General features: G+C 31.2%; 1 protein-coding gene across 1 annotated transcript in view; it reads right to left on the reverse strand.

The window, feature by feature from the left end:
* Positions 1-23,719, reverse strand: part of LOC139484628 (glycine receptor subunit alpha-2-like) — a 41,674-nt gene extending 17,955 nt beyond the window's left edge. Inside the window, exon 1 of the mRNA XM_071268450.1 lies at positions 22,843-23,719. Coding sequence (XP_071124551.1) covers positions 22,843-22,934 — 92 coding nt within the window. The 5' untranslated portion in view covers positions 22,935-23,719. The remainder of the gene's footprint in view (positions 1-22,842) is intronic.
* Between the last annotated feature and the right edge of the window lie 3,238 nt (positions 23,720-26,957).

A 26,957-nucleotide genomic window follows, 5' to 3' on the forward strand; every position in this document is an offset into this window, starting at 1 on the left:
AGCACCACTATGTGTATTTGGAGACCCTCAGATTTTGTTATTAACCAAAGTTTTATGTAAGCAGCGCTATGTACAGTTGGTGTGCTTCAGCCTTTATTTGTCACGATTTCGTGATTTAATTTTTCAGTACATTTTATTGTATTATGCAGAATTTAATCGTCAAATCTCAATGAAACGTCTTAATGTAATCCATTCTGACGAACTAGCGAAGCGAATCAACCGAAAAGCTGATTGAACCGTTTTCTGAACGGTTGATATTTTACGATGGTATAACGCAAAACAACAAATAATCTGTTTTCTTTCGCATACAAATTAGACCATACATTTGTGACATCTATACGATACCGTCACGCAGTAGTTGTACTAGAAATACATAGCGAAAGATTATATTGGCGCCTGGAAGAACCACGAAACAAGGTTAACTCAGCGGTCTTTAATTTGGAATAAAGTGCATAAAATATACGATAGAGTAACTTTTATCTAATATTTTCTATCATGTTTATAGAAATACTAATGATCATTAATTGTACATTAATATTTATTTTCAACAAACAAGGTCCTTGAAATATATTAGAAACAGCCATTTACCAGCGCAAATATATCCTTTCTTCATGAAATTTAATCATTAGAAGCAAACATTCTATATTATAATTATTTGCTACACATATTGTTATTAATTTTGTTAATCTTTATAGAAGAAATGTAGAAAATTAAGAAAGATTGAGAATATTTCAAACTCTTTTATCAAAGAGATAAAAAAAAAAAAAGCAGAAAGAAAATCATACTAACGCGGCGTAACAATGTCTATATTTGACTGTTTATTCCTTGACAGTGGCGGCGATTTACACTCATATGGTTGACTGTTCATGTCAGCACGGTGGTGGAAGTTTACATACTTATGTTAGACTGTTTATTCCTTGACTGTGGTAGAAGTTTAAAATGCCTATTTGATAGTTAACTCCTGAACTGCGGCGGCAGCGGTTTACAAACACATGTTTGAGTGTTCAGTCTTTGCACTATGATAGCTACAATGTAGCTATAAAACCAGGTGCAATCCACCAGTTTATACATAAGAAAATGACTGTACTAATTCAGGAATATTAGTTGTTATCCATTTGTTTAATGTGTTTAATTTTTTCATTTTGCGCTTTGATTAGGGATTCCTTTTTTGAATTTTCGTCGGAGTTAAGTATTTTTGTGATTTTACTTTTTACACTCGTACTTTAGATAGTGGTTGCGGTTTACATACATACATTGTATGTGTGACTATTCCTGGACTGAGGCGGAGGTTTACATACATATGCTTGTCTGCTATGATAGCTTCGAAAAAGTTCCTGTTTCTTATTAACATTTTTTTAATTGTATTATGAGAAAACTGGAATCCAGCGATAACAGTGCTTAAATATAGTTAGCGATACAAATTGTTTTGCAACAGATGCGCATGTCGACAATAAATGTCTATATATATTCAATAAATTCGAAGCAATTTTTTTTCTTCAAATCCAATACTATAAAAGTTAGAGGTTGAACAATAAATAAAAGATATCAAATAATAGACTGCTGATCACATCTTGTTTTTCTGGTTTTCCAACAAACATCAAGATATGTTTAAGTTATCTAGCTTGTTAAAATTAGAATATAAAACAATAAACTTCAACAAACAACTGAATCAAGGTATAAAACCATTAATTTTACTGCCTTTTTCTTTTTCTGATATCTTAGTTAACATCTGCCACAGTCTCTACTACTCGTCTGTTTTCATCAAATTGACTTAAAGTGTACTACAATCAACCATTTATAACCAAGATATAAACATACTTTGTTTACAGATAATTCTGTTTGATTCAAAAGATTCTGTAGAAATTAATTGCTATGGCAGTTAAAATTGCGTAAGTCAATTTTCATTTTGGTTAACAATATATATACGATTTCAGACAACATTGATGTAGAATATAATTTTGAAAATGCGACAAGTATAACTAACAAAATTCCTGATTATATAAAACCGACGATTGAAATAAAAGACGAAAGAACATTAAAGATAACTGACTTGACTAAATAAGAGGCAAATATTGTTCACAAATGCTTAAATCTCATAAATACATTAAGCTAGGCTAAACAATAAATATAATAATCTAATCAAATTTTTAAAATCTACATACTGACTAAAGAATAAAATCACAAAAATACAGAACTCCGAAAAAAATTCAAAACGGAAAGTCCCTTATCAAATAGCAAAATCAAAAGCTCAAACACATCAAACGAATGGATAACAACTGTCATATTCTTGACTAGGTACAGGTTTTTTTTCTTACGTAGAAAATGGTAGATTAAACCTGGTTTAAATGCGATAAACCTCTCACTTGTATAACATTCGCTTCAAATTCCATTATACATTGTATTGACAACGATGTGTGAACTAAAGAAACACATTAGGTATAAAATAAAATACCATAACAAGACCTCTTTGGTAAGATTTCCCTATTTAATATAGTTCACTACCTGTTCATTGTTGTATACTATCTTTACCCAAGACGAAAAACATGTACTATAACAAAAAAAATATTTTCATACAAAAACATGTCTTTTCCCTTGAATAACAGTTTATATAAAAGACAAAAGAGAGTTATCTTGGTAAAACGAAGATGCCCTGTGTTATGTAAATGTCTAGTAAAATTAACACATGCAAACAATAATTTGGCGCTACAAAGAAATATCTTCACCAAGAATTATCGAGAATAAAAAGCTATCTTTACATGTTCAAAGAGATTTATATTGAAAAGATAAACCTGATAAACAGACGAGATATGCATTAGTTATATACAGTTTTAGTTTTGATATCTGAACAATAAGAACACATGACTTACATTGGTAATGACTTTTTCTTTAACTGTTTTGTTATCTACTCAAGGTCGATGCATTAGCAGCATATGTTTACCTTGTCATTGCTCGAGGTATTTATATATATCATGTCAATGCATGTGCTATTCTTAATGATTTTTATTTGCCTTAATATTGTAAAAGAAGAGGAGCGAAAGATACCAGAGGAACATCAAACGCATAGATCAAAAATAAACTGACAACGCCATGGCTAAAAAAGACAAACCGACATGTATTAGTACACACATTACAACATAAAAAAAATAAAGACAAAACAACACGAACCCCACCATAAAAACTGGGGGTGATCTCAGGTGCTCTGGAAGGGCAATCAGATTAAAAAAAGACTGAGTTATCTCATTGACAGTATTTTTGTTCACCACTGAATGTTGAATGCTACCTTTATATCTAAGTTATACTAGTGAAGATGTCACATATAACAAAATTAAATGATACTAAGAGACAACTACCAATACATGTGATTAAACTTCCAAAAAAGAAAAGACAACAAGAGGGAGGCTGACAGAAAAAAAACGACAAAAAATAGTGTTTTAACAATACACAGTCAACTAAATAGAAACACATATGTACACTCTTGTATCAAAGAAAATGACGGAAACGGATTCGTGTATGTAAGCGCATATAAAGATCTCTTTGAGGTTTAACAGATTAATACATTTTAAAAGGAACCGTTATTCCGGTACATGCATAAAGTGGAAATATATGACATTCCTAAAATAAAGCAACTTTAAAGCCAAACTATTATTTTGCAAAATAAACACACAAGTTCGCTCGTCCAAGTTTTTTACAAAAGTTTCAACGAGAGGCTGATGACCATATAATCCTGAATACTTGCATTTAACAGTTTGATTGATTGATAGTTCGATCATCGTACAGTGATATTAAAACTACGATTGAAACAAAACAAAATGCAATTTCAAGATAAGTGCACATAGAGGCTAAAAAATGTCCTTTGACAAAAATCTCTTAAATCTTTTATCATTTGATTTTTGTAACCGAATGGTATTTACATTTTTGAGTTAATGTGCACTTTTAAATCTTTTATCGTCTTTACAGAAGGTACATATCAATCAAATGTCATTTTTTAAACTAAGAAACTATTTGTATTTTGTAAATGAAGAAATAGAAAGAGAACACAATCGATTTACGAGATTAAAATACAGAAAAAAAGTTTATAGATTTGAAAATATAGTGGAAAGTTAACAAAATATAGTGAATCATTTAGAATGATGCATACAAAATGTATTTATATCTTGAATGTTGTTATGTCAGTCAGTAAGTAGTAAAAAGAAAGTCAAATAAATAACAAAGTCAAATAACAAAACTACTGAAATCCCAGGAAAATTCAAATCGGAAACTCACTGAAAAAATGGCAAATATAAAAGCATACTCATCAAACAAAAGTAAACAACTGAGACTTTCTAATCTTCGTAAGGCATTCCATTATGTAGAAAATGATAGATTAAACCCTATTGTATAGCTAGTTTTGTAAATACGAAACAACTATACTATACCGATGTTGAATAACAATCTTATATCCATTGTAATTTACAAACTAAATGTATATAACTGATCAAATCGCATGAATTCGAAAACGTCGTTTGGTCTGTAGAGTTCAGGATGTCGACTACTTATCCCATTTTCGAAAAAGGGCAAAGAAAAGCAAGCCAAACAACAACAACAAAAAACACAAAAAAAAAAAACGAACCGAAAAACGATTTATAAAAGTAAGCCCATGAATGTCTGTGATGTATGTTTTCCGGCGGAATATCAATTGTTTTTACATTAACCTATTACGTCTGTCACCCGATTTTGTCAATAAAACGTAACTATAAACAACTGTCAACCAAGAAGGAAGTTTAAATAGCTATAAAACTAGCTTTAACCCACCATTTTCTACTGAATATGCATGTACCAAATCAGAAATTTGACAGTTTGTATCCCCTCGTTCCGTTTGATGATACCGTTAGATTTTGTCAGCTTTTACTGAATCCCCCTATTTGAATGTAGTTCGGTATTTCTTTTACAGTGTTAAATTTATTATTTGATTTTAAACAAAATTATAAGTATTGAATATTAAACAATTGTTGATTTGACTTTAACCTTGAGAACTTTTAGACAGATGGTATACACTTTGTATTCTTCATTTACCATTGCTGTGCACAAACTCATTTTTCTGTGATAAAAACGAAGTATATGATTATACACAGACAGAGGATATAAAATCATACAAACGTCACATTATCAAAATGGCACGATCTGAGAAAGGAACGTATATATAGTTGCTTAAACCCTCATTATTTGGATATTTGTTGTCTCATTTTCAATCATACCGCATCTCCTGATTTGAAATAACTATATGGAAATAGATCAAGCAAGTTGAATGACGCAATTGTTTCAAACAAAATTCTATACGAATCCAATAAACTCCTATTTATCTATTTGATAGATTTGGTATGAAATGTAGCAATCATAACGAAATGTCAGTGATATATTGATACTCAACCGACTTTTTATTGTTTCACCTAATGTGGAACTATACAGTAAATTTAATGCGGTCAGCTGTAGTTGGAACAAATTTATACTTTCCAAAAATATCAGAGAAATATCTGATATATTTTGATTTGACTGTAAATTAAAACAACAGTAGTAACCACTAATGAAGTTAGACATGTTATGGTTAGTACTATACATTTTTAGTGCTTTTCAAGTTACATGCATGTCCTGATGTCTGTTGAAGACAACGTTCTAAAACGACAAAGAAAGTATCATGTATAGGTCACCGTACGACCTTTAACAGTGGACAAAACGCTTAGCATTTGTATTATATTTCAGTGCTTTATAAGTTTGTGTAATATTTTATTATTGTATAAGTTTCACTAAATCAGAAGTGTGTGAAGAGATGATATATCATTGCAAAGGTCATATTTTCAAATTAACAAATTAGATAACTGCATCAATAATGTTCATAAAAAAATGTTATACATTTTGAATTAATTTAAACAAATACTAAATTTAAACACCAGCAAAAACTAAAATCACAAAATTGTTGCACTCCGAGGAAAATTCAAATCGGAAAGTCCCTTGATGTCTAAAAGTGCAATAACTTTGATATATATACAAAAATATGCCATTTATATTTGTCGCAAACTTTATATTTCTCATTTCTATATCTGGTCTACGATTACACTATACAAATTACCCAATAAATTGTTTAGGTTATTAGGAATTATTGACAATATATAGATATTAACACTATGTAATGATTTTCTGTAAATGTCAAATCTATCAATTTCTATGGTGATCTATAAGTTGTTGTAATTACATAAACCGGAGACCCTGACACCGTTCTAGGACGAGGACGTTAAACTTGGATAGTACTACTCGTGTACGTGACGATTCACTACGAACATGTCGTTTGATGGTAATTGTCTAACCGATACAAAAAAAGAGGCGAAAAGATACTAAAGTGATAATTAAACGCGTTTGTCAAAAACGAAGCGACAATACCATTGCATAAATGAGGCAACAATAGCATATTGGTTTTCTAATGTTATAACTCCATACGAGATAAGCATATCTATAGATAAACAAAAAAAAATGGATAATCGCATGAAGTCAAAAACGGAGCGAGAAAAGGCGAATTGACAGGATGAGCGGATCCTGCAATAAGCATGTTTCATCTGTCATTCAAATTCACACCCAGTTAAACAAAATAAGAAATAAATAAAACAAAATTTGTAAATTTACAGATTAAACTACTTTTTCTATATATAAGTTTTACAGCTGCGAAACGTGTCCCTTTTGTGAGTTAAGACATATTGACATCTGATCGGTTAACAAAAAAATGATGTTGACCGAAAAAAAAGTGTCTTTAAAGCGGTTGATTTTAACTGCTACAATGAGTTTATATCAGTCCGTCAAAGATAGATCAGCGACACATCGGTTCAAATGTTTCGGAAATTGACAGCGAAGTTTGTTTTATTTATCGTTTTCCTTTTATATAATTTCATAGATTAAGAAAAGAAGAGTGTTTGCTGGAACATTAATAAAATGCAAAGATAAAACTGAAGTATAGATTTTAGGTACTGAATTTGTTTATCCTCTTAATTGCATGTTATAGCGTACTTTTATATGTCTCTGTAAATTAGTAACCTTTACTGTTTTGTCCATATCTGGTCATAAACCTTGGCCCAGTACTTATACATCCCGCCATGGTGTTACAACTATATGGTAATTCTTTGTATCCTTGTCATTCTTTTCTGAATCTGAGCCTTGTCTTTTTGTGATAAAGATTATAACACAATGTTGAATGATGTACCCCTATTTGTGACATTTTTACCAGGAATGTCTGTTTGGTTTGTTGACATACTGTTTTCAATATAATGGAATTTTATGCGACTGTCATACAAGTGCGAGTCGTAGGTGGCTATAAACCAGGTTTAATCTACCATTTTCTATAACAGCAAATGCATGTAACAAGCCAAGAATATGACAGTTGATGTCCATTTGTGTTATATGTTTGCGCTTTTGATTTTGCCATTTGATAATGGACTTTCAGTTTTGAGAATTTTCTTTTGGAGTTCGATATTTTTGTTGTTTCCTTTAAAAGGTAGAAAATTACAAAGGAAATGCCACATCGTAATCATGGTAATAGTTTCATATTGAAGCTTAAGCACCACTTAAGCTAGACTTTGACGAATATAAACCTTTTTGTGTCAAAATACATATTATTGACAAAAACCATGTACTAATGTGAAACTAAAGAGATCATTAATGCACTTTCCAGATACTGCTATATTTTTGTGTTATGTCTTTACTCGCAAATATACATGTATCAACAATATCATATGTTATGATTACAGTAATTAGTCGATAAAGACATTGAGAAAGACAATAAAAGTACATCATTGTACATAGAGTTATTTAGTCTCAATTTATTATATAATTGAATCATTTATCAAACTTTGATAAACCTAGGCTCTCTGGATTGGGAAGGTATTTATATAACTTTAAAGTTTCCTTCTTTCTATAAGTATATTAGTTAGGGTTCCAGAAGGAGAACTCTCTGCAATGGTTTGATGTTTTTAATATTTGTTTTGTTTCGATAAAAAAAATCAGTAAGAAAATCCATTAATGTCACAGACTGTACTTGCCCGTTTTGTATTTTTTTTCTGTTTATGCAATATCTTTTCAATAATGAGGTATCTCGTGTAGTTTTTCATTTTTTTAAGATCCCAAGATAAAACCATTTCGAAGTTTAGTGTCAGTTCAATATGTGCTTTTGTTTATACTACATCCATGTATTATGTTTATTCCTACGTCAAGAATATGCGTTTTGTGGCTTTCTTTTGAAGTCCATACAAAAGTACATTTGTTGCTTTCTACAACTTTAGATATTGCAAATTTGAAATAATGATAGAACTGTCATCTTCCTGCGTGGAGAATAATCGAACTTATAAGATCACCCGTGAAGGAGAAAAACCACCTGTTCTCTTTTATCACGTAATTTCTTCTGACAAAAATAAATATATACCAAACTATCAATTATGAACTATTTGATTTATTCTATCTATGCTTTTTAAGTTTTAAAGAAGACTTAAGACGTGTAAGAGGAACCAGTTAAACACATGCTATGTTAACAGAGGTAATGATATTATGATGATTAGAATGTCAAGTATGTTATGTTGTACAGGAAATCTAATGTAATAAGTACTCATCATCAAAATAATGTCAAATAAAAACTTGCTGATGTATTAATGGGAGCAATTCTTTTTGATTTATTTTTTACAGGTGTCACACTTTCACGAAAAAGAGTATTTCTGGTAGAAAATTCAAACGTTTGGTTTCGATACACAAGCCATTTTAGCTGCAAAGGTGGAAACTTTTGAGCTAATATGAAAAGAGAGACGAAAGATACCAAAGGGACATTCAATTTAAACTAATATTAGTCGACCACAAACTAACAAAGTCATGCCTTGTAACAATAATTATACAACTTCTATAATAAAATGACAATAATATCATAAACGTTTCTCAATAAACGACAACCTAGATATGTACGTTCTACTGTTTACACTTTTTGAATTGATAACCGAATTAGAAATGAAATATTCATACATTGTTTTAATTTAAGAACTCCACCAATATCCTGTATACAAGTACATGGAAAATAAATAGGCCAGGAGGATATTTCAATTAAAATGATTGTAAAAAGCACATGTCAGAGCTGATATAGATATTTAAAGGCGATGTTGTAATCGAATTAAGCTAATTGTTTTTCTTTAAAATACTACTCGAAAAATCAATTTCATAAAACAAAGTGATATACATCATCAAGTATTCTGTTAAGGAGCTTTTTTCCATCTTCCAATAAGATATAACACATTAGTTTTTGAGTTAAATATAAGAGTATGCTTAATTTCAGGATTTTATAAAATGGTAGCATACTATTTGAAATGAACAGTTCTCGACCAGAAACGACGTAACACAGTAATTACATATTAAATAAAGTATACCATTGGTGTAGCTTATTTACTAAAGAAACCATAATGAAAAAGGATTTAAATTTTTATCAACAAAATATTAAATATTACAACCACTATCATCATTATTGCAAGGCTATTAAGCACAGAAAAGGTAGTTACTGTACTGTACAGCCGTAATATATGTATTGGGAAAAAAGAGAAGCAAAAGAAACTAGAGTGATTATCAAACTCATAAGTCGAAAATAAACTTACAAGGCCATGGCTAAAAAAAGAAAAAGACAGTAAACAAAACACAAAGAATGCATGGAAAGTATGTATGTATATTTACAATGGACCTACTATTGAAAAAAAGGAGTTGTGCAGATGGAACGCATATCCATCAAATGAAAAAGATAAAAACCTCTTTAATTGTCTCCACTAAGTATTAGTAACATTTTTCAGGTTAAAGTAAGTAAATTGGCTATTTCGTAAAATTGTATAATTTTAAAGACAACTTTGTCTCACTTAACTATAACTAATAATCGAAAACACAATAATACATTTATGTCTTTTATTTTCTGTAATATTGATAATTGAAGTATTTGAAATAAAATCATAGAAAAACGTTCTTATGGTTGTTTTAAAATCATCAAATTTCCAAATACAAATCCAAAGATTTGGTTGATACATTAACTTCCGGTTTAATGTAATAATCAAATAGTCACCGACTTTGTTTATGGTGTATACACCAATATATATCACCTAGTTAGTAATAAAAAAACTTCAAAGTATTCCTAAACGTTTGTAACAGGTAAAAATGGGTGACGTCACGGTTTTTTTTTTAAATATTAAAGATACCAGGCTTATAATTTGATACGCCAAACGCGCGTTTTGTCTACATAAGATTAATAAGTGATGCTCAGATCAAAATATTCAGAAAGCCAAACAGGTACTAATTAAAAGAGCATTGATGACCCAAAATTACCAAAAATAAGTGCCAGATACGGCTAATGTAATATATGCCTGGGATAACAAAACGTAAAATTGCCATAACCCATTTACTGTAACTTGAGCTGAAGTCGATTTAATTTTCTCATAAGCACAAAATAAAGAATTATACAATATTTTATTAGTAGAGACTATTGCAATGACCGACGGCACTGTGTAACAATGCAATACAAAATTAGTAAATCATTAAACTGGCCAATGGTCAATTTTGTTGAAGTTAATGATAAATAGTATAAACGAATAATGGAAATGTTATTGAATTATACAAGAACATAACATTAATGTATGTAGTAATGAACTAAGGGCATTGTATATTACCGATGTTTAATAAAGGCAATAGTATTATACCGGTGCTCAAAAGTCATATATCGATTGAGAGAAAACAAATCCGGGTTACAAACTAAAGCTCAAGGAAACACATCAACTATAAGAGGAAAACAAAGGAACAGCAGGAAAACTGAAATGCACCGAAAACAAACGCCAACAAAAATAGAAACGAACTATTTGATAACAACTGTCATATTCCTGACTTGGTACAGTATATTGTAAGGACAAAATGATGGGTTGAACCTGGTTCAATAACTAGCCGAAGTCGTTAATCGTACAGCAATAGACAAATCAAAGTAACAAACAGAAACTTAAGGATTTGCATGAATTCTAAAAGGAGTTAGACCGGCTATGTCGACAGGGTAATAGTCTCCTCCTGCCATTCATGCTTCACTCGCCATGCGATTTCACACGCAGTGCATTTGCATGAATTATCATTGATATGGTTATATTAATAAATTAACTGTTTACAAATTTTTGAATTTTTGAAATGCTAAGGCTTTTCTACCTCAGGCATAGATTACCTAAGCTGGATTTGGCAACACTTTAAGGAATTTTGGTCCTCAATGCTCTTCAACTTCGTACTTTATTTTGTCTTTTTAACTTTTTTGGATTCGAGCGTCACTGATGAGTCTTTTGTAGACGAAACGCGCGTCTGGCGTATATACAATATTTAGTCCTGGTATCTATGATGAGTTTATTGCCACATTCCAGAATAGGACACAAACAGTAAAATTAAAGATCTGATGAAATCACTGATATCTTATGATTTAAGACCGAGAAAATCTGTAGATAGCAAGATAACGCTGACTGTGATTTATATGTGAAATAATGTCCCTGTCAAATAGTTTGAGACTGCAATATCACTTCCAATAGATCATTGAATAAATATCTCACTATCAATTGTGAACGACCCTAATGTTGAATGCTAGTATACTCAAGCTAAAATATGGACCAACAGCCATAAGCACCCAGTCATGATATGGAATATGACACAAACGGTACTTCTGCAAACGAGATAGCAAAAACGTATAGGCAACGGTAGTTTACTGCTGTTCAAAGGTAAAAAAAACGATTATGAGAAAACAAATCCGAGTCACGAACCCAAATCGTGGTTAAACACAGCAACTATAAGAGGAAAACAACGGAACAACTGAACTGCTACAAAAACAAACAATGACTTGGTACACAATTGGGGGTTGAACCTGGTTTTATGGCTAGCCAACCCTGCCTCTTATATGGGATTGTTAAGAAACGATATTGTTGATTATTTTGTTGTTAACAAAAGGGAGAAGTGTATTTGTATAAATCTTCTGCTAACTTTACTTAAGGTGGTACCTAACACTACAGGGAGATAACTCTGTAAAATCAGCAGAACGTTTTAATGACGTTGTGTTCATAAGGGAATATTAAGCTTCTCCATGATCAAAATAAGAGTTTGTCAAACTGCTATATAACCAATGTATTTTTTCTGATAAAACGGTTGGTTCAATTTTTTTGAAATTTTTATATTTTTGTAAAAGGGTCAAAGTAAATACTTTGTCAAAATGAAAAGAATATTAAACGAGCCAAATTAATTTTAGTTAAAGTGTTGGGTACCACCTTAATAAGCAAAACAGTAGGAATGAAAGGGCATTTCAAACTATCAAAAGTTAAATAGCCGTAAACATGACACCTCCTTGGAGTTATTTCAATTATCAGCGTATTCGTTATGTTGTTTTTAAATTTATACATTTAGATGCAAAAATAAGCCATTACAAGAATGTATCTGAAGCTTCAAAGCCATGTAATATAGTAAAAAAAGTAAGTTTATATAGCTCTTATGTCTTGTCGAACTGCATTTAACGAACGTAACAATTTGAATTTAAGATACACGTAGATTGTATAACGATGTGTGGGGCAAATTAAGGTAACTCATGAAACCACAGCTTTGAAGCTAACATGCTAACACCACCAAGTTACATTAATTAACATCAATAGAATGTTAAACATTTACTTATGAATCGAACCCAAAAATAAACAAGACACGAGGGAAATATAACAGTAAAGTTTTATTAGTTGTTAGTTAATAACGTCAGAACATTTTAAACATTTTTGTAGATAAATATAACTGAAATGTTTATACTCGTAACAATTTAGAGAAATAAATCATCGCTTTTTAAATCAATCGTTGTTTACAAACTAGAATAAATACACCATTGACATGAATCTGCGTTCTTAGTTTCTATCTATCTAATATAATTGATATGGACACGAACAACAAAGTATTGCACATTGGGGTCCCATTAAATAAAATCGTTTACCAGGCCCCCTTGTATATGATTTTGTTTGTTTTATATGCTGCTGTATTTGTTGACCTGTTGTTAAAGATTTTATTACTCAAGGGATTTGTTTTGAGTAGCTTTGAATTGTTTATGATAAAACGGGTGATGTAATACAATTATAGGATACAGTTTCCCTTGTGAATGGAGAAAAGAACAATCCAGAAACTCGGTCTGGTAAAAAATTAATACCATAAGTTTATAATAGCTCCAGAGGTTTGACCATTGTATATTACTACGTCGCAGTGTGGTACAAAATGCGTCAAAACGAAAATACGTCATAGGGATCTGAATATTTGTTTAGACAATTTTCTAAGAAAACGACAGCTGACATTCAATCGCTTTTTATCACGTAAATTGTTCATAAAAGAATATTTAACACATATTATTGGAAATGTTTCTGTTTACACTCGCATGACTGTTGCTCAGCAAAAAAAGGATAAAAAGTGTGTATATATTAGAAACATTTTGTCTGACACGAAAAACATCATCATGTCAGGACGGTGATCTTCCAGTATTATAAAACAAAGTGTTGTCGATTTCTAAATGAGTTAATATTTTTAAAGATTTTACCATCCCTCAATTTTACAGTTATTTTGTCTGCATTATATTCATTATGGAAGAATATAGAGCCATTAATTTAGATTTGTGAATATTATATGAAAAGCATCATTTTGATAGTGTATTTTAGCATCTTAGAAAGATTTTATATGTTTGACTTTCAAACTATATTTATCTGTATTGTTGTTTGTTCTTGTTCCACTTCAGTGCTTCTGTTGTTTCGTTGTTTTCCTCATATAGTTGATATGTTTCCCTCGGTTTTAGTTTGTAACCTGGATTTGTTTTCTCTCAATCGATTTATGACTTTCGAAGTACGATATTCTACTGTTGCCTTTATTTATATGTTGCGAAGGCCGTGTGGTTAATGTCATGTAAGTCTCTTAGTCTCACTTATAGCATCTGTTTTTATCAATGAATTTATAACAGCACATTGGGATATATTGTGTAGAAATTAAAAAAAATAACGAAACTTTTGACGTCATTCGTGTCAAGATTATGTAATACCCCAACCATAAACCTGTTATTGGGCATAATTTGGTACACTTACACGGAGTATCATATTGAAGTGCAAAAGCATAAGAATTTAAAATATAAATACATCGAGCAATAAAACAGCTGGTTTGTGGGTGAATCTCATCATAAATCATAGGGAAAATGTCGAGAACTAAAGATAACGGGAACGATTCAAAATTAGATATCACAAAAAATGAAGAATCTTGAAAAGAAGAACCAAATCATTTATGATGACCTTATAAAAATTATCTATTGAATGTTAAAATGTTACCTGGTAGAACTATGAATCAATCAAACCAAACATTTTGTCTTAGAATTATTAAATTAAAATTCCATCGCAGTGTCAAAAGTAAAATGACAAAAATACTGAAATACCAGTTCAAAACGGAAAGTACCTAATCAAATGACAAAATCAAAAGCTCAAACACATCAAACGAATGGATAACAATAAACAACTGTCATATTCCTGACTTGGTACATGCATTTTTTATGTAGAAAATGGTTGATTGAACCTGGCTTTATAGCTAGCTAAATCTCTCACTTGTTAAATTACACCGTTCTCTGGTTTACGTTCTTTGCCTATTTTTTCTTTTGTCATGATAAAATGTTAATTTAATATAAAACATAGGCATCAGAGAAGAGATACTTTCAAAATTACGATGTATATATTTTTATGTTTAGCTCGATTTTAGTTGTGTGCCTTATTTATATTGAAGATATTTTGTGACTCTATTGAAACTGCTTCGGTAGTGTCGTTGTGACGTTCTCGCGGCTTCAAACGCGGAAGGTTGTGGGTTCGATCCCCGGTAAATCAAACCACAGAACATGAATTTTGAAAAACCCTGCGTCCATATAACTATGTGCTTGTACAAAGTCAAGCAATTTTGACCATGTTTTGTTCAATGATATATTGTGTAGAAATAAAAATAAAATAAAACGACAGTCATTATGGTTTCTCTGCTCATACAAGATTTCAATAGAATACTAGTAGCCTGCTCTTTGCAACCATAAACACTCATTTAAATACATCAAAAAATTATAAAAATAGAAAATGACATGATCGTCATGTCTGGCAAATTTCCAACATACATTATCTAAAAACATTTTAGAAAAGATAAGGAAAAAAAAGCTTCATCAGCAACATTTTATATTGGCAAATTTCCAATGAAGTTATTTACATAAAGTTATTGGCAAATAAAAATAGAAAATGACATCATAGTCATGTCTGGCAAATTTCCAACATATATTATCTAAAAATATTTTAGATATGATAAGGAAAAAAAACTTCATCAGCAACATTTTATATTGGCAAATTTCCAATGAAGTTATTTACATAAAGTTATTGGCAAATAAAAATAGAAAATGACATCATAGTCATGTCTGGCAAATGTCCAACATACATTATCTAAAAACATTTTAGATAAGATAAGGAAAAAAAGCTTCATCAGCAACATTTTATATTGGCAAATTTCCAATGAAGTTATTTACACAAAGATATTGGCAAATAAAAATAGAAAATGACATCATAGTCATGTCTGGCAAATTTCCAACATATATTATCAACTACTATTCTATACAAAGAAAGATAACTCCAATTGAAAATTAATTGCTATTGCACAATATTGTGCAATTAGATATTTCTTGCTATTGTGCAATACTGTGCAATTGAAAATTTCTTGCTATTGCACAATACTTGATATGGAATCCTGATTTGGACCAACTTGAAAACTGGACCCATAATCAAAAATCAAAGTACATGTTTAGATAAAGCATATCAAATAAGCCCAAGAATTTAATTTTTGTTAAAATCAAACTTAGTTTAATTTTGGACCCTTTGGACCTTAATGTAGACCAATTTGAAAACTGGACCAAAAATTAAGAATCTACATACACAGTTAGATTTGGCATATCAAAGAACCCATTTATTCAATTTTTGATGAAATCAAACAAAGTTTATTTTGGACCCCCATTTGGACCAACTTGAAAACTAGGCCAATAATTAAAAATCTAAGTACATTTTTAAATTCAGCATATCAAAGAACCCCAAGGATTCAATTTTTGTTAAAATCAAACTAAGTTTAATTTTGGACTCTTTGGACCTTAATGTAGACCAATTTGAAAACGGGACCAAAAATTAAGAATCTACATACATAGTTAGATTCGGCATATCAAAGAACCCTAATTATTCAATTTTTGATGAAATCACACAAAGTTCAATTTTGGACCCTTTGGGCCCCTTATTCCTAAACTGTTGGGACCAAAACTCCCAAACTCAAACCCAACCTTCCTTTTATGGTCATAAACCTTGTGTTTAAATTTCATTGATTTCTATTTACTTATACTAAAGTCATTGTGCGAAAACCAAGAATAATGCTTATTTGGGTCCTTTTTTTGGCCCTTAATTCCTAAACTATTGGAACCAAAACTCCCAAAGACAATTCCAACCGTCCTTTTCTGGTCATAAACCTTGTGTCAAAATTTCATAGATTTCTATTCACTTAAACTAAAGTTATAGTGCGAAAACCAAGAATAATGCTTATTTGGGTCCTTTTTGGCCCCTAATTCCTAAAATGTTGGGACCAAAAGTCCCAAAATCAATCCAAACCTTCCTTTTGTGGTCATAAACCTTGTGTTAAAATTTCATTGATTTCTATTCACTTTTACTAAAGTTAGAGTGCGAAAACTAAAAGTATTCGGAGGACGACGACGACGACGCAAGACGACGCAGGACGACGACGACGCAAGACGACGCAGGACGACGACGACGACGCCAACGTGATAGCTACATGTATATACGACCAAAAAATTAAAATTTTTGCGGTCGTATAATCATTAAGGATAACAATTCATATGTTTATTTGATATTCAACGCATTGTTAATTAAAGAAAGTGTGTCTTCCAATGAATTCTCTAATTGTTTGTCTAGTAAAGAATTACATCTCAACAAAAGAAAGTCACGCGCGTCTTGAAGACGTTTTTGCATCGTCTTTATATATGTTGTAGATGTCTTTGGTTTTTTGTTTCATAGACATTAATCCCAAATATCCCCTCTTTTCATTTGTATATAAAAACTAACATTATTATAAGTAGTTCCATTGGGAAAACAGCGCGATATTACACTATCAGGCCAGTTATTAGTATTAGTAATAGTTTAGCCGTATATCTCTAATTCAAAGACAAGATAAACGGTCAGTTAAACGCCACCTAGACAGCTAACTAAGTACTTACAAACTATACTAAGATATTTTATTAGTAAGTCATAATTGAAAAATTAATGTAATCTAACTTGAACTTTCCAACAACCCGCAGAAAATAATAGAAATAAACTGACACGTTCAGACATAAGCAAAATCGTCAAAAATAGCTCATTAAGTATTTTTAAATTGATGAATGTAAAATAAATAGGTGTGTGTTTGCACTTTTCCAATGATAAAATACAACAGTTTTGAGATGTCATAATAAATTAGGATCTCAAACAGCATTAAAGCTCCCACTCAATATTGTAAGTTCAAAGTGTGAAATCATATTTCTGGTGTAAAATGTAAACACATGGTGTTTAGACAGTTATCAAAACATAATTATGGTTGGAAAAATATTTTGAGAAAATCCTAGCAATCCTAAGTCTTAAAGAGAACTAAAATAACAAAAACAAACACAACAGCGGTAAAGATTACGGACAGTTTAAACTTAAAATACACAAGGGAAGTAGCAACCTACCAAATATATATATATCACAAACATATGAATGTAATAAAACTTACTTCTTCGAAATGAGTCAGAATGTAAGCGACTAAAAAAGGAATTAAAGAGATATATAGGAAGATGTGGTGTGATTGCGAATAAGACAACTCTCCATCAAAGTCACAATTTATAAAAGTAAATCATAATAGGTCAAGGTACGGGCTTCAACACGAAGCCTTGGCTCACACTGAACAGCAAGCTCAAAAGGGGACCAAATAAATACTGGGGTAAAATCGTTCAAACGGGAAAACCAACGGTCTAATCTATAAAGAAAATATGAAACGAGAAACACTTATCAACCACATAAACAAACGAGAACTACTAAACTTCAGATTCCTGACTTAGTACAGGTGCAAACAATTGCAGCGGGATTAAACGTTTTAATGGTATAAAGGTTTATATTCCTATTATATTATATATAATAATGCAAATAGCAATATAACTTTTCCCAAAACAAGTTGCTAAAATCGCTTTATTAATACTATCACAAACAAATAGTTTTAATGCACTCATTATAGACACTAGCACTTTTTCTGCTCTTTTTATCACTCACCAATACTATAAATAAGATATGAATGTGGCAGAAACTCAACTGTAATTCTGTGAGAAATATATTTAAATTAGTCGTCATCGGGTTTTTCGCGACCAATGTTGCAAGTCCAAACCCCCAAATAAACAAACACAAGACGTCCCTAGCTTGGCAATTTATAAGTCTTATACAAGAAATCAATATTTAACAGGCTGTCAAAGATATACGAAGGAAAACAAACAAACGCATTTATTCTAAAACTTTTTTTTGAAAAGACAGTAAACACTAATCTCATAACACATCCTATAGAAATGAAGTAATTTTATGATCAATCAGTTTTAGCTGTATTTGTTTATAGAAGTTGTTTAAAATAACAAAACAGGCGTAACCGATTAAATGTACCCAAAATAACCTGTAGTTTGTAAATAACAGGTAAAAATCCTCTTTTCGTTATAAACTTAACACAATACTTAACACAATTAAAAAGAAAATCTTTATTAAACGGTTGCCAAGAAAAATATGACCCATTTAGATTTATCAGGCATTAAAGAAGCTTAGGCGTCATATAGTGTAAAACAGACTACGAAAGTAAGAGAGAATTAAACACATCTTCATATGCAAATATTGCTCACGCGATTTCACACGCATTTCACGTGAAATTCACGTGAGACTCACGTGAGACTCACGTGAGATTCAACTCAACACACTTATACATGAAACTCACATGAAATTTTCATGAGAATTACACGTGTTTTTTACGTGAATTTTACATAAACGTTTAAAGAATGTTTTTTTCAGGATTTTAATTAAATTTTAAATTTCTATGTTATTTCAATAACATCTTATTTTAGATTCACATGAATATCAAGTAAACAAAAATATTCAAAGGATTTTCACATGAAATTCGTGTGAGTTTGACATAAGTTTCACATGAAACCCACGCGAGGTTCATGTGTTTGCTCATTTGAGGTGAAAGTAATTGCTCATGCATTTATATTCAAGTAAAATTCATTCTAGTGAAATTAAACAGTGTGCTTACATTTAACCATTTATGTAACAAAAGCCATAATCCTTAAAGATATTTGAATATAGGTAATAAAGTTATATTTTACTCGAAAAAATTATTGCAATTAATCTCCTTGATTGTATATTTTTAAATGTATTCTTTAGCATTTTCAAATTATTATTCTTGAAAGATCCTAGTGAAAAGTAAAGTCACAAAAATACTGTACTCCGAAGAAAATTCAATCGGAAAGTCCCTAATCAAAAGACAAAAAACACATCAAACGAATGGACAACAACTGTCATATTCCTGACTTGGTATAGGCATTTTCAAATGTAGAAATGTAGAGTGAGATTTTTTACAGAAGATTCAGCGTGGTACATGTAACCTCGGAGTGTGCTATTCTTATTTATTTGACCGGGCTTAAAACCTCTTATGACTACTTTTGTACAGGGTATATTCCATTGTGTTTTTTGTATGAAGTCAATTTTGATAATTTCTGTTTAGCCTTTACATGTAGTCAATTTGTAATGTTTCTAGGGACCCCTCATTCAAGGATGAGTCGTAAGATTTTCGTTTTAGGGCAAGTTCTATGAAATCTGAAATAATAGACCTTTTCCAAGTCACACTTTTGTTATTCATATAGTACCTTTGTTTAGTAATTTCTAAGCCAATGCACATTAAAATGCTTTAATTGAGAGCTGAAGGCAGCTTAGATTACAAATCATGTAAATGTGTAAACTCATGTTTAGCAGTTTGTTTTCTTTAACGAAGGCAGAAAGATAAACACTATGTTCCTTGATCCTATTGATCTGGTTATGTCAAAAAGACCTTTGAAATGCATTTAATTTTGAACGCCTCATATATTGTGTTACTACAAATAACAAAACTGCAAGTTTTCATTTAGAAATAATTACATTTTACATACTTTTTGCCATTACTTAAATACTCTTCATTAGTGACTAGGTGCAGTTAGCTGGTAATGTTGGCAGCTACATGGAATTATATAGATTTAAATGGTATAAGAGGATACCAACAATGACATACTACCAATTGTTACAAAGGAACAACACGTGGTAAAGATATTTAAAAAGTAATAATATATAATTGGCTTCGTTTACAACATTCATTATTTCTAAAACGCACCCATTCAGCGCTCAGGTGAAACCCAGTGTTTGATAGCAGATTTGCAACACTTTTTTGCCAATGCAAACACATTCCCGCTATTAATTTCTAATTGTGTTGAATTTTTTGTCGGTTATGTTATGTCTTACAAAAGGAAAAAGCGCATGGAATCTATAATCGAAAGCTAATAAGGACACCATGACATCGTAAAGACATACTTAAGTATGCAGCTTGTCTCTGCAATGACATCCACAGGCATATAGGTTAATTTAACAAACAACTGTCTACATGTGTCTTATTTGTAGGGTGAATATACAATATAAGAATAAGATGCGGTATGATTGACAACGGGACAACTCACCACCACAGAAGTAAGATTTATAGGTCACCGTATGAACTTCAACAATTAGTAAAACCCATTCCGCATATTCAGCTATAAACGGCCAAGAATTGACAAATGTAAAACACTTTAAATTCGAAATAAATGGCCTGATAAACATCTAACGAAAACAAATTTGATATACGGCAACAAACGACATGCAACTATTGAATTACTGGCTCCTCACATACGGACATTCCGTGACAACTAGTTTGTTGGCGCCAAACCTTCCTCTAACCTTGGACAGTGGTGTAACAGCACAACATAAGAACAAAATATAACAATCAGTTGAAAAATATTTTTCAACATTTGCTCCCCTTAATTGCTTAATTGATCCTCGGTTGCAAGTCATTCGATGGTCGTAAATTTAAGATATAGACAAACGGTAAAATAGTGGTCGTAACCAAAACATATTGAACTCTACACAGTATACCCGATTTTTCGAATGTTCTGAATTTCTAAAGGTGCAGTAAACGTTTCCTATTTTTTTCAAATATCGTAAGCGATTTTACAAATATAACATAGATTGATGCATTATTGCTCAGAAATTTTTATTGCTTTGTAGAGTTATTGAATTTCCTGGTATATCATAACGTATTTAAAACTGTTGATGTTTACACATTAGTAGCCCTTTTATGACCATATCACTGGGTTTAAACTGAAATGAGATCTCGCACTGAGAGGATAATATAGCATTTGAGATAATTTTCATATGTTTTCAAATATTTTATGCAGTTGAATGTCAATCCTTTATACTATGTTATCTTAGTGTTCTTGTTGTCCTGTAACATCAGCCTTCGTTGGTTCATAACAAAACGCCGAATGCAAACGATATGAACGAGCTTTTGTAATAGGACTAAGTGTTCATGTGTTGTGAAATCGTACCCTTTTCATCAGTTTATATTTGATTATTATTTTTTTCGATTTGTACTTTCGTTAAATATTAATTGTGACAAATTCAAGCTGAAATTCAAGTTGCAAACTTTTATCATCATTTTCTTTCCTTTCCCGAATACGCATGGTTGAGGTAAACGTATAGTTACAATTTTATATTTTGAATAAATAATCTTAATAAAAATCTTTGACATCATATTAGAAGCATACACAGATATGATTAATACGTGTATATCACCAGATAGTATTAGATTCTGACGAAATGAACACTGTGTTACATTTGTAAACAGACAAAAAATGCACAGCTGTCTCCTTTCGAAGACAATTCGCACATGGCATCTTCAACATTAATATTCTTAAAGCTGATATATGATACATTTTTGGATTTGTATTTTTTTATTCAGCCGGTGGGCGTCTTTTTGTATTTAAATAAAACCCATGATAAACAACTCGTGCGAATAAACGAATCTCATTCAATGGGCATTTATGTGCTAGATTATACAATCAGAATTGATGGTCAGCAACACGAATTGTATACTTTAAAAGCCGAAATCTTTCTTTCATCTTCTAGAAATGTAGAATTTGAAATACATTGTAACTCATTTCGAGTAAACCACAAAAAAAAAATTAATTATTAATGGACTAAAAATTGTCTTTAAGTAATAATATTTACAAGCCGGACCAGACCTTGAGAGAAATTGAGTGACCATTGGTATTAATAACAGCAGTCTTTAAACCGATCGGCTTTGTCATATAAAATATTCGACTTTAAAGACCTAATTAAGCACTTGCAAAAAGAACATACAAGTTACTTGATATGTTAAAATATATGAAAACGTTTGAGATTTAATTGCTCTTTAATATGTATTTCCCTAACGATTGGCTGTGTACATATCACACATGCTTTGGTGTAATAAACGTAGGAAGTGTTATCAGATGAGAACAATATGAAAGGGAAATCATTTTAGTATCGTTTTCTAGAATAGATCATCTATGATTAAACGAACAAATAAAAGGTACCCTTATCACACCATTGAATAAAACAAAAGAAATAAAAGAAGGTAAAAACTTACTTGGCAATATTTTCCCCTTCTGTCTCGCTCGGGAAACATATAAAGGTGACAACAAGTCCAAGCACGAGAAATCTGTGGTTCTTTCGTGTCATTCTTATGTTAACTGGCGGAAGTTAGTAGAAACTTCCATGTTTAATTCAATGTAAGCATTTGATATTATCTTCAAGCAAATTCGCCTGCCAATTTATTCTCCAAAGAGTTAGTATAGAGATACTGATAAAATATCGAGCGATGTATACAGCAGACGAGAATCTCTCGGCAGACGATCATCCGTTATGTGATCAACACTACTATTATCACCCTAACATGTGTTTCAAAAATAATTAAATTCTAAAAGTTTCACTTTGCTTTGAAAGAAAACTTTTTCCCGACTTTTCACAAGAAGTCTCGAGTCGTTGTCACGTGATATTAAGCCTGATCCACCATTTTGAAATTGGAAGTGGACGTCATTACTACAGGTTACGTGAAATATCAATAAACTATTATTCGCATTCTGTAATTTTATCACTTATTACCCAATAGATTTAAAATTACAGAATTCATCATGTTAATTCAATGTGCCAAATCGACGTCTTCTTGATTCAATTGTAATTTTATATACGAATTAAGCGTAACGTCTTCTTGACACTAGAAGACTTTGATAAATTCACGGCTGTTCTGTTACTACTGAAGAGGTTATAAATTCAATCAGATGCAATGACCTCTATCAGTTTTGTTTAAACTAATCATAAGCGTGTTTCATCATTAGCTAATGTTTTCATGTGTAAAATCACAACTTCTTACAAAGTAGCGCTTGATTAAATCTAATACTTTCTCCTCCTTCGATAACGTAAAAACCAATCTTATTGTTTATCGCCATTGTGTTTTCTTGGCTTATAATGGAACCACTTTAGAACTTGAACAAATAAAAAGCATTGTGTTAAGAACAAACTTTTTACCGAATTAAACATTTAGACTCGGTTGGTTAGCTGTATTATTGGCAATCAAATCACATCTTCATATTTTTTACTTTGGCAAATATCATGAAATTGTGAAGTTTTGTTACAATAATGCATATGCTAATTAATAAAAAAAAATCGATATAAACACCTGAAAGTAATAACTTCTGTTTAAACATCTATAATCATTTGTATCCAGCAGCTAACACGCCACTTATATAACGCATGCAAACCTTATCCTTACGTGGTGTGGTTCCATTTAGTACTGCTGCTGGTGGATAGCTTATTTAATTGCTATTTATTTTAAAGTGCAGTGACAAATATTTCATTCGTTTTCTGGGCGAGAAAAAGTAGCAATAAATCCGCTAGGTAGAAATTTATACTAAAAAATAGAACCAAAAAAAATACTGAACTTCCAAGAAATGCGACTTTCATCTAAGTTTTACTGGCCTTAAACATAACGAAGAGTACAACTTGAGGTCATAACCAGTCGCTCTTTCTTAATTACCTATTTTTTTCTTGGGTAGTTGTATATCTGTTTGTCTTTAGGTTATGGTACTATTTGTTTTTCCGACTTATGATTGGGATCGCTCCCTTGTATCTACTCCGATGTTTTTGTCGATACCTTCCCTACGTCATTTTGAAAAGTTGGGTTGGAATTTGCTTGAAAATTTCAGAAGGTAAGACAGTAATGTAATTTTCTGTAATCAATTTAAACTCTGTGAAAAATACTCTGACATCATAGGTGAGGATACTAGACAATTTAAAAAGATTTTGATTTTAAGTTTCAGAAGGATTATTTTTTTAATCAAAATCAATGATTGTTTCTGACGGCCATGTTATCGTTCATGCAGATCCTGAACCAAAAAAAAAATAATTCCAAACATGTTAGCGATTCAAATTGATACGTTTGTTACATCGCAGATGACCTAAATGTATAATGGGGCGCATTACATTTGCGCCAATTTTTACAAAATCCAGTCTTTAATTTGCGCCACAAGGTTATATTTCATTAGCGCCAAAAAAAAAAACTTCATTTGCGTCATTTTACAGCTGCGGAGGAATTACAATAGTTTTCGTCGTTTCATATTTCAGGTGAGCTGAAATATAATAAATTTCTAAAAACTTTGCCATTTGAGGGATAAGCAAGATATAAAGATAACAATATTGTCATCAAACGTGAAACGTTGATTATAGAACGAAAACTTGCAGTTGGAAACATCAGCCAACAATCGTTTTTTTTTTATATTATTTATTTCTGTTCAGATCACCATAAAGTATATGTAATGTATAATACAGTTTTGTGTGCATTTTTCCTATTTTCATAGCATTTAGTATAATTTATCATTTTCATTCTAGATTAAGTACACAGGCGTACACCAGATTGAAGACGTAAACAATTACAGGTTAGATAAGTGGAACCACACTTATAAACAAATGCCTTCTCAAAGCTAGAAAACTAGAAAATGTAAAATGATAAGGCAATAAAATTGACATAAGATTGTTCCTTCATCAATAACTCTCATGAGTTAATGGCTCTATTATTTTTAAATAAAATGTCTTGAACGATATTATCGCTGACTACATAACTGTTTTTCTAATCATTCCGTACAAGATATAAGCCACATGGCTCGTCTTCGTACTAACTCAGTGTGACGTATTAGATGCACCAGTTAAGCTGAAAAGTTTGATTATAAGGAGAGATCCACGAAAATAGACTTTCATATTAGCAGAACTGACAGTTTTTATCTGATCAATAATTTGTAAAATAATGTTAAGATGACAAGTTATTGATATGTTAAATGAAGCTGTGGTACCGAAATGATGAGCAGATATGGACAGCTCTCATTCAGTTAAGTAATCTTCACAACAATGCGTCTACTTTTAACAAAATAAAATGTTTAGTGCTACCAAGATAGAACATAAATATTTCTGGAATAACAACTTTTTTGAAACTATTTGTTTTTAATTCAATGAATTGTATAACACGGTGTTTTGTTCTCAAGTACATTAGATACAAGGAGCAATTTTGAATAAAGATAATATTAAATCATCAGTGAGTGCATTAACACTTGAATATACATGTCTTGATACTGATTCTGTTCACAATGCGGTGCAAATGACATTTAATGCATAAACGAAGTTTAAGAACAAAAGTAAGGTACCAAACCCTTTTATTGTTGTTCCTTATCCAAATGTTACAGTGCAAAGAAAACAAAGTGTGTAATTAAATAAAGAATTTAAATTGGGAATGTGTCAAAGAGACAGCAACCCGACCAAAAAGCAAAAACAGCCGAAGACCACCCATGGGTCTTCAACTCAGCGAGAAAATCCCGCACCCGGAGTCGGACTTCAGCTGACCCCTTAGCAAAAACATGTACTAGTTCAGTGAAAATGGATGTCATTTGTATATAAGTTACACTGTTATACATGTTCAGTTTATTGTTCCACATTACAGCAATGTGTTATTGATTAAGTACGTTATCGAATGTTTTACGGCTATTTCATTGTTGATGTGAGACGCTGCAATCCAAATGAATCGTTCATAGTATAGTATACAGTTTAGGTTTTACTCATTGTTGAAGGCCGTTCGTTCACCTATAGTTGCTAAACTTCCACTTCGTTATGTCACTGGTGGAATGTAATATCATTGGCAATCATACCACATATCTTATGTTTGTATGTGTATGCCAACATACCGTCCTTAACAATTGCCCAATTTTACTAGTTAAATGTTAGGTGCTCAATGCTAAAAGGCATCGGTTTGAGAAAAATGTAAAAAAAAAATGAAAAGGACGTAAAAAGATCTGTTCCAACATCAGGTTTCCTAAATGATGAAAAAAGCTCCCAATAGATTGAAATGTACTGAATTCAGTCAACTATACTGACAAGGTTTTTGACTATTGACTTGCAGGTAAAAACTACAAGGCATGTATCATGCTTCCCCATTTTCTTCTAATATCTATCAATTGAAATAACCTAAGGTTGCATAGATGGATGTTTGATAACACTTAGTTAAGAAGAAAGCACCTTACAATGTTGATACCGATATCATGGATATAATTACATTAGATGTATGGGTCATTATAATACTTTATTCTGATTGGCTAACTGCACATCACGTGTTATTTCGTAAGCAGTTGCAATGCTCAATACAACTTTTCATTCATGATAACA

Source organism: Mytilus edulis, chromosome 8 (assembly GCF_963676685.1).
Source record: "Mytilus edulis chromosome 8, xbMytEdul2.2, whole genome shotgun sequence".
NCBI classification, from domain to species: Eukaryota; Metazoa; Mollusca; class Bivalvia; order Mytilida; family Mytilidae; genus Mytilus; species Mytilus edulis.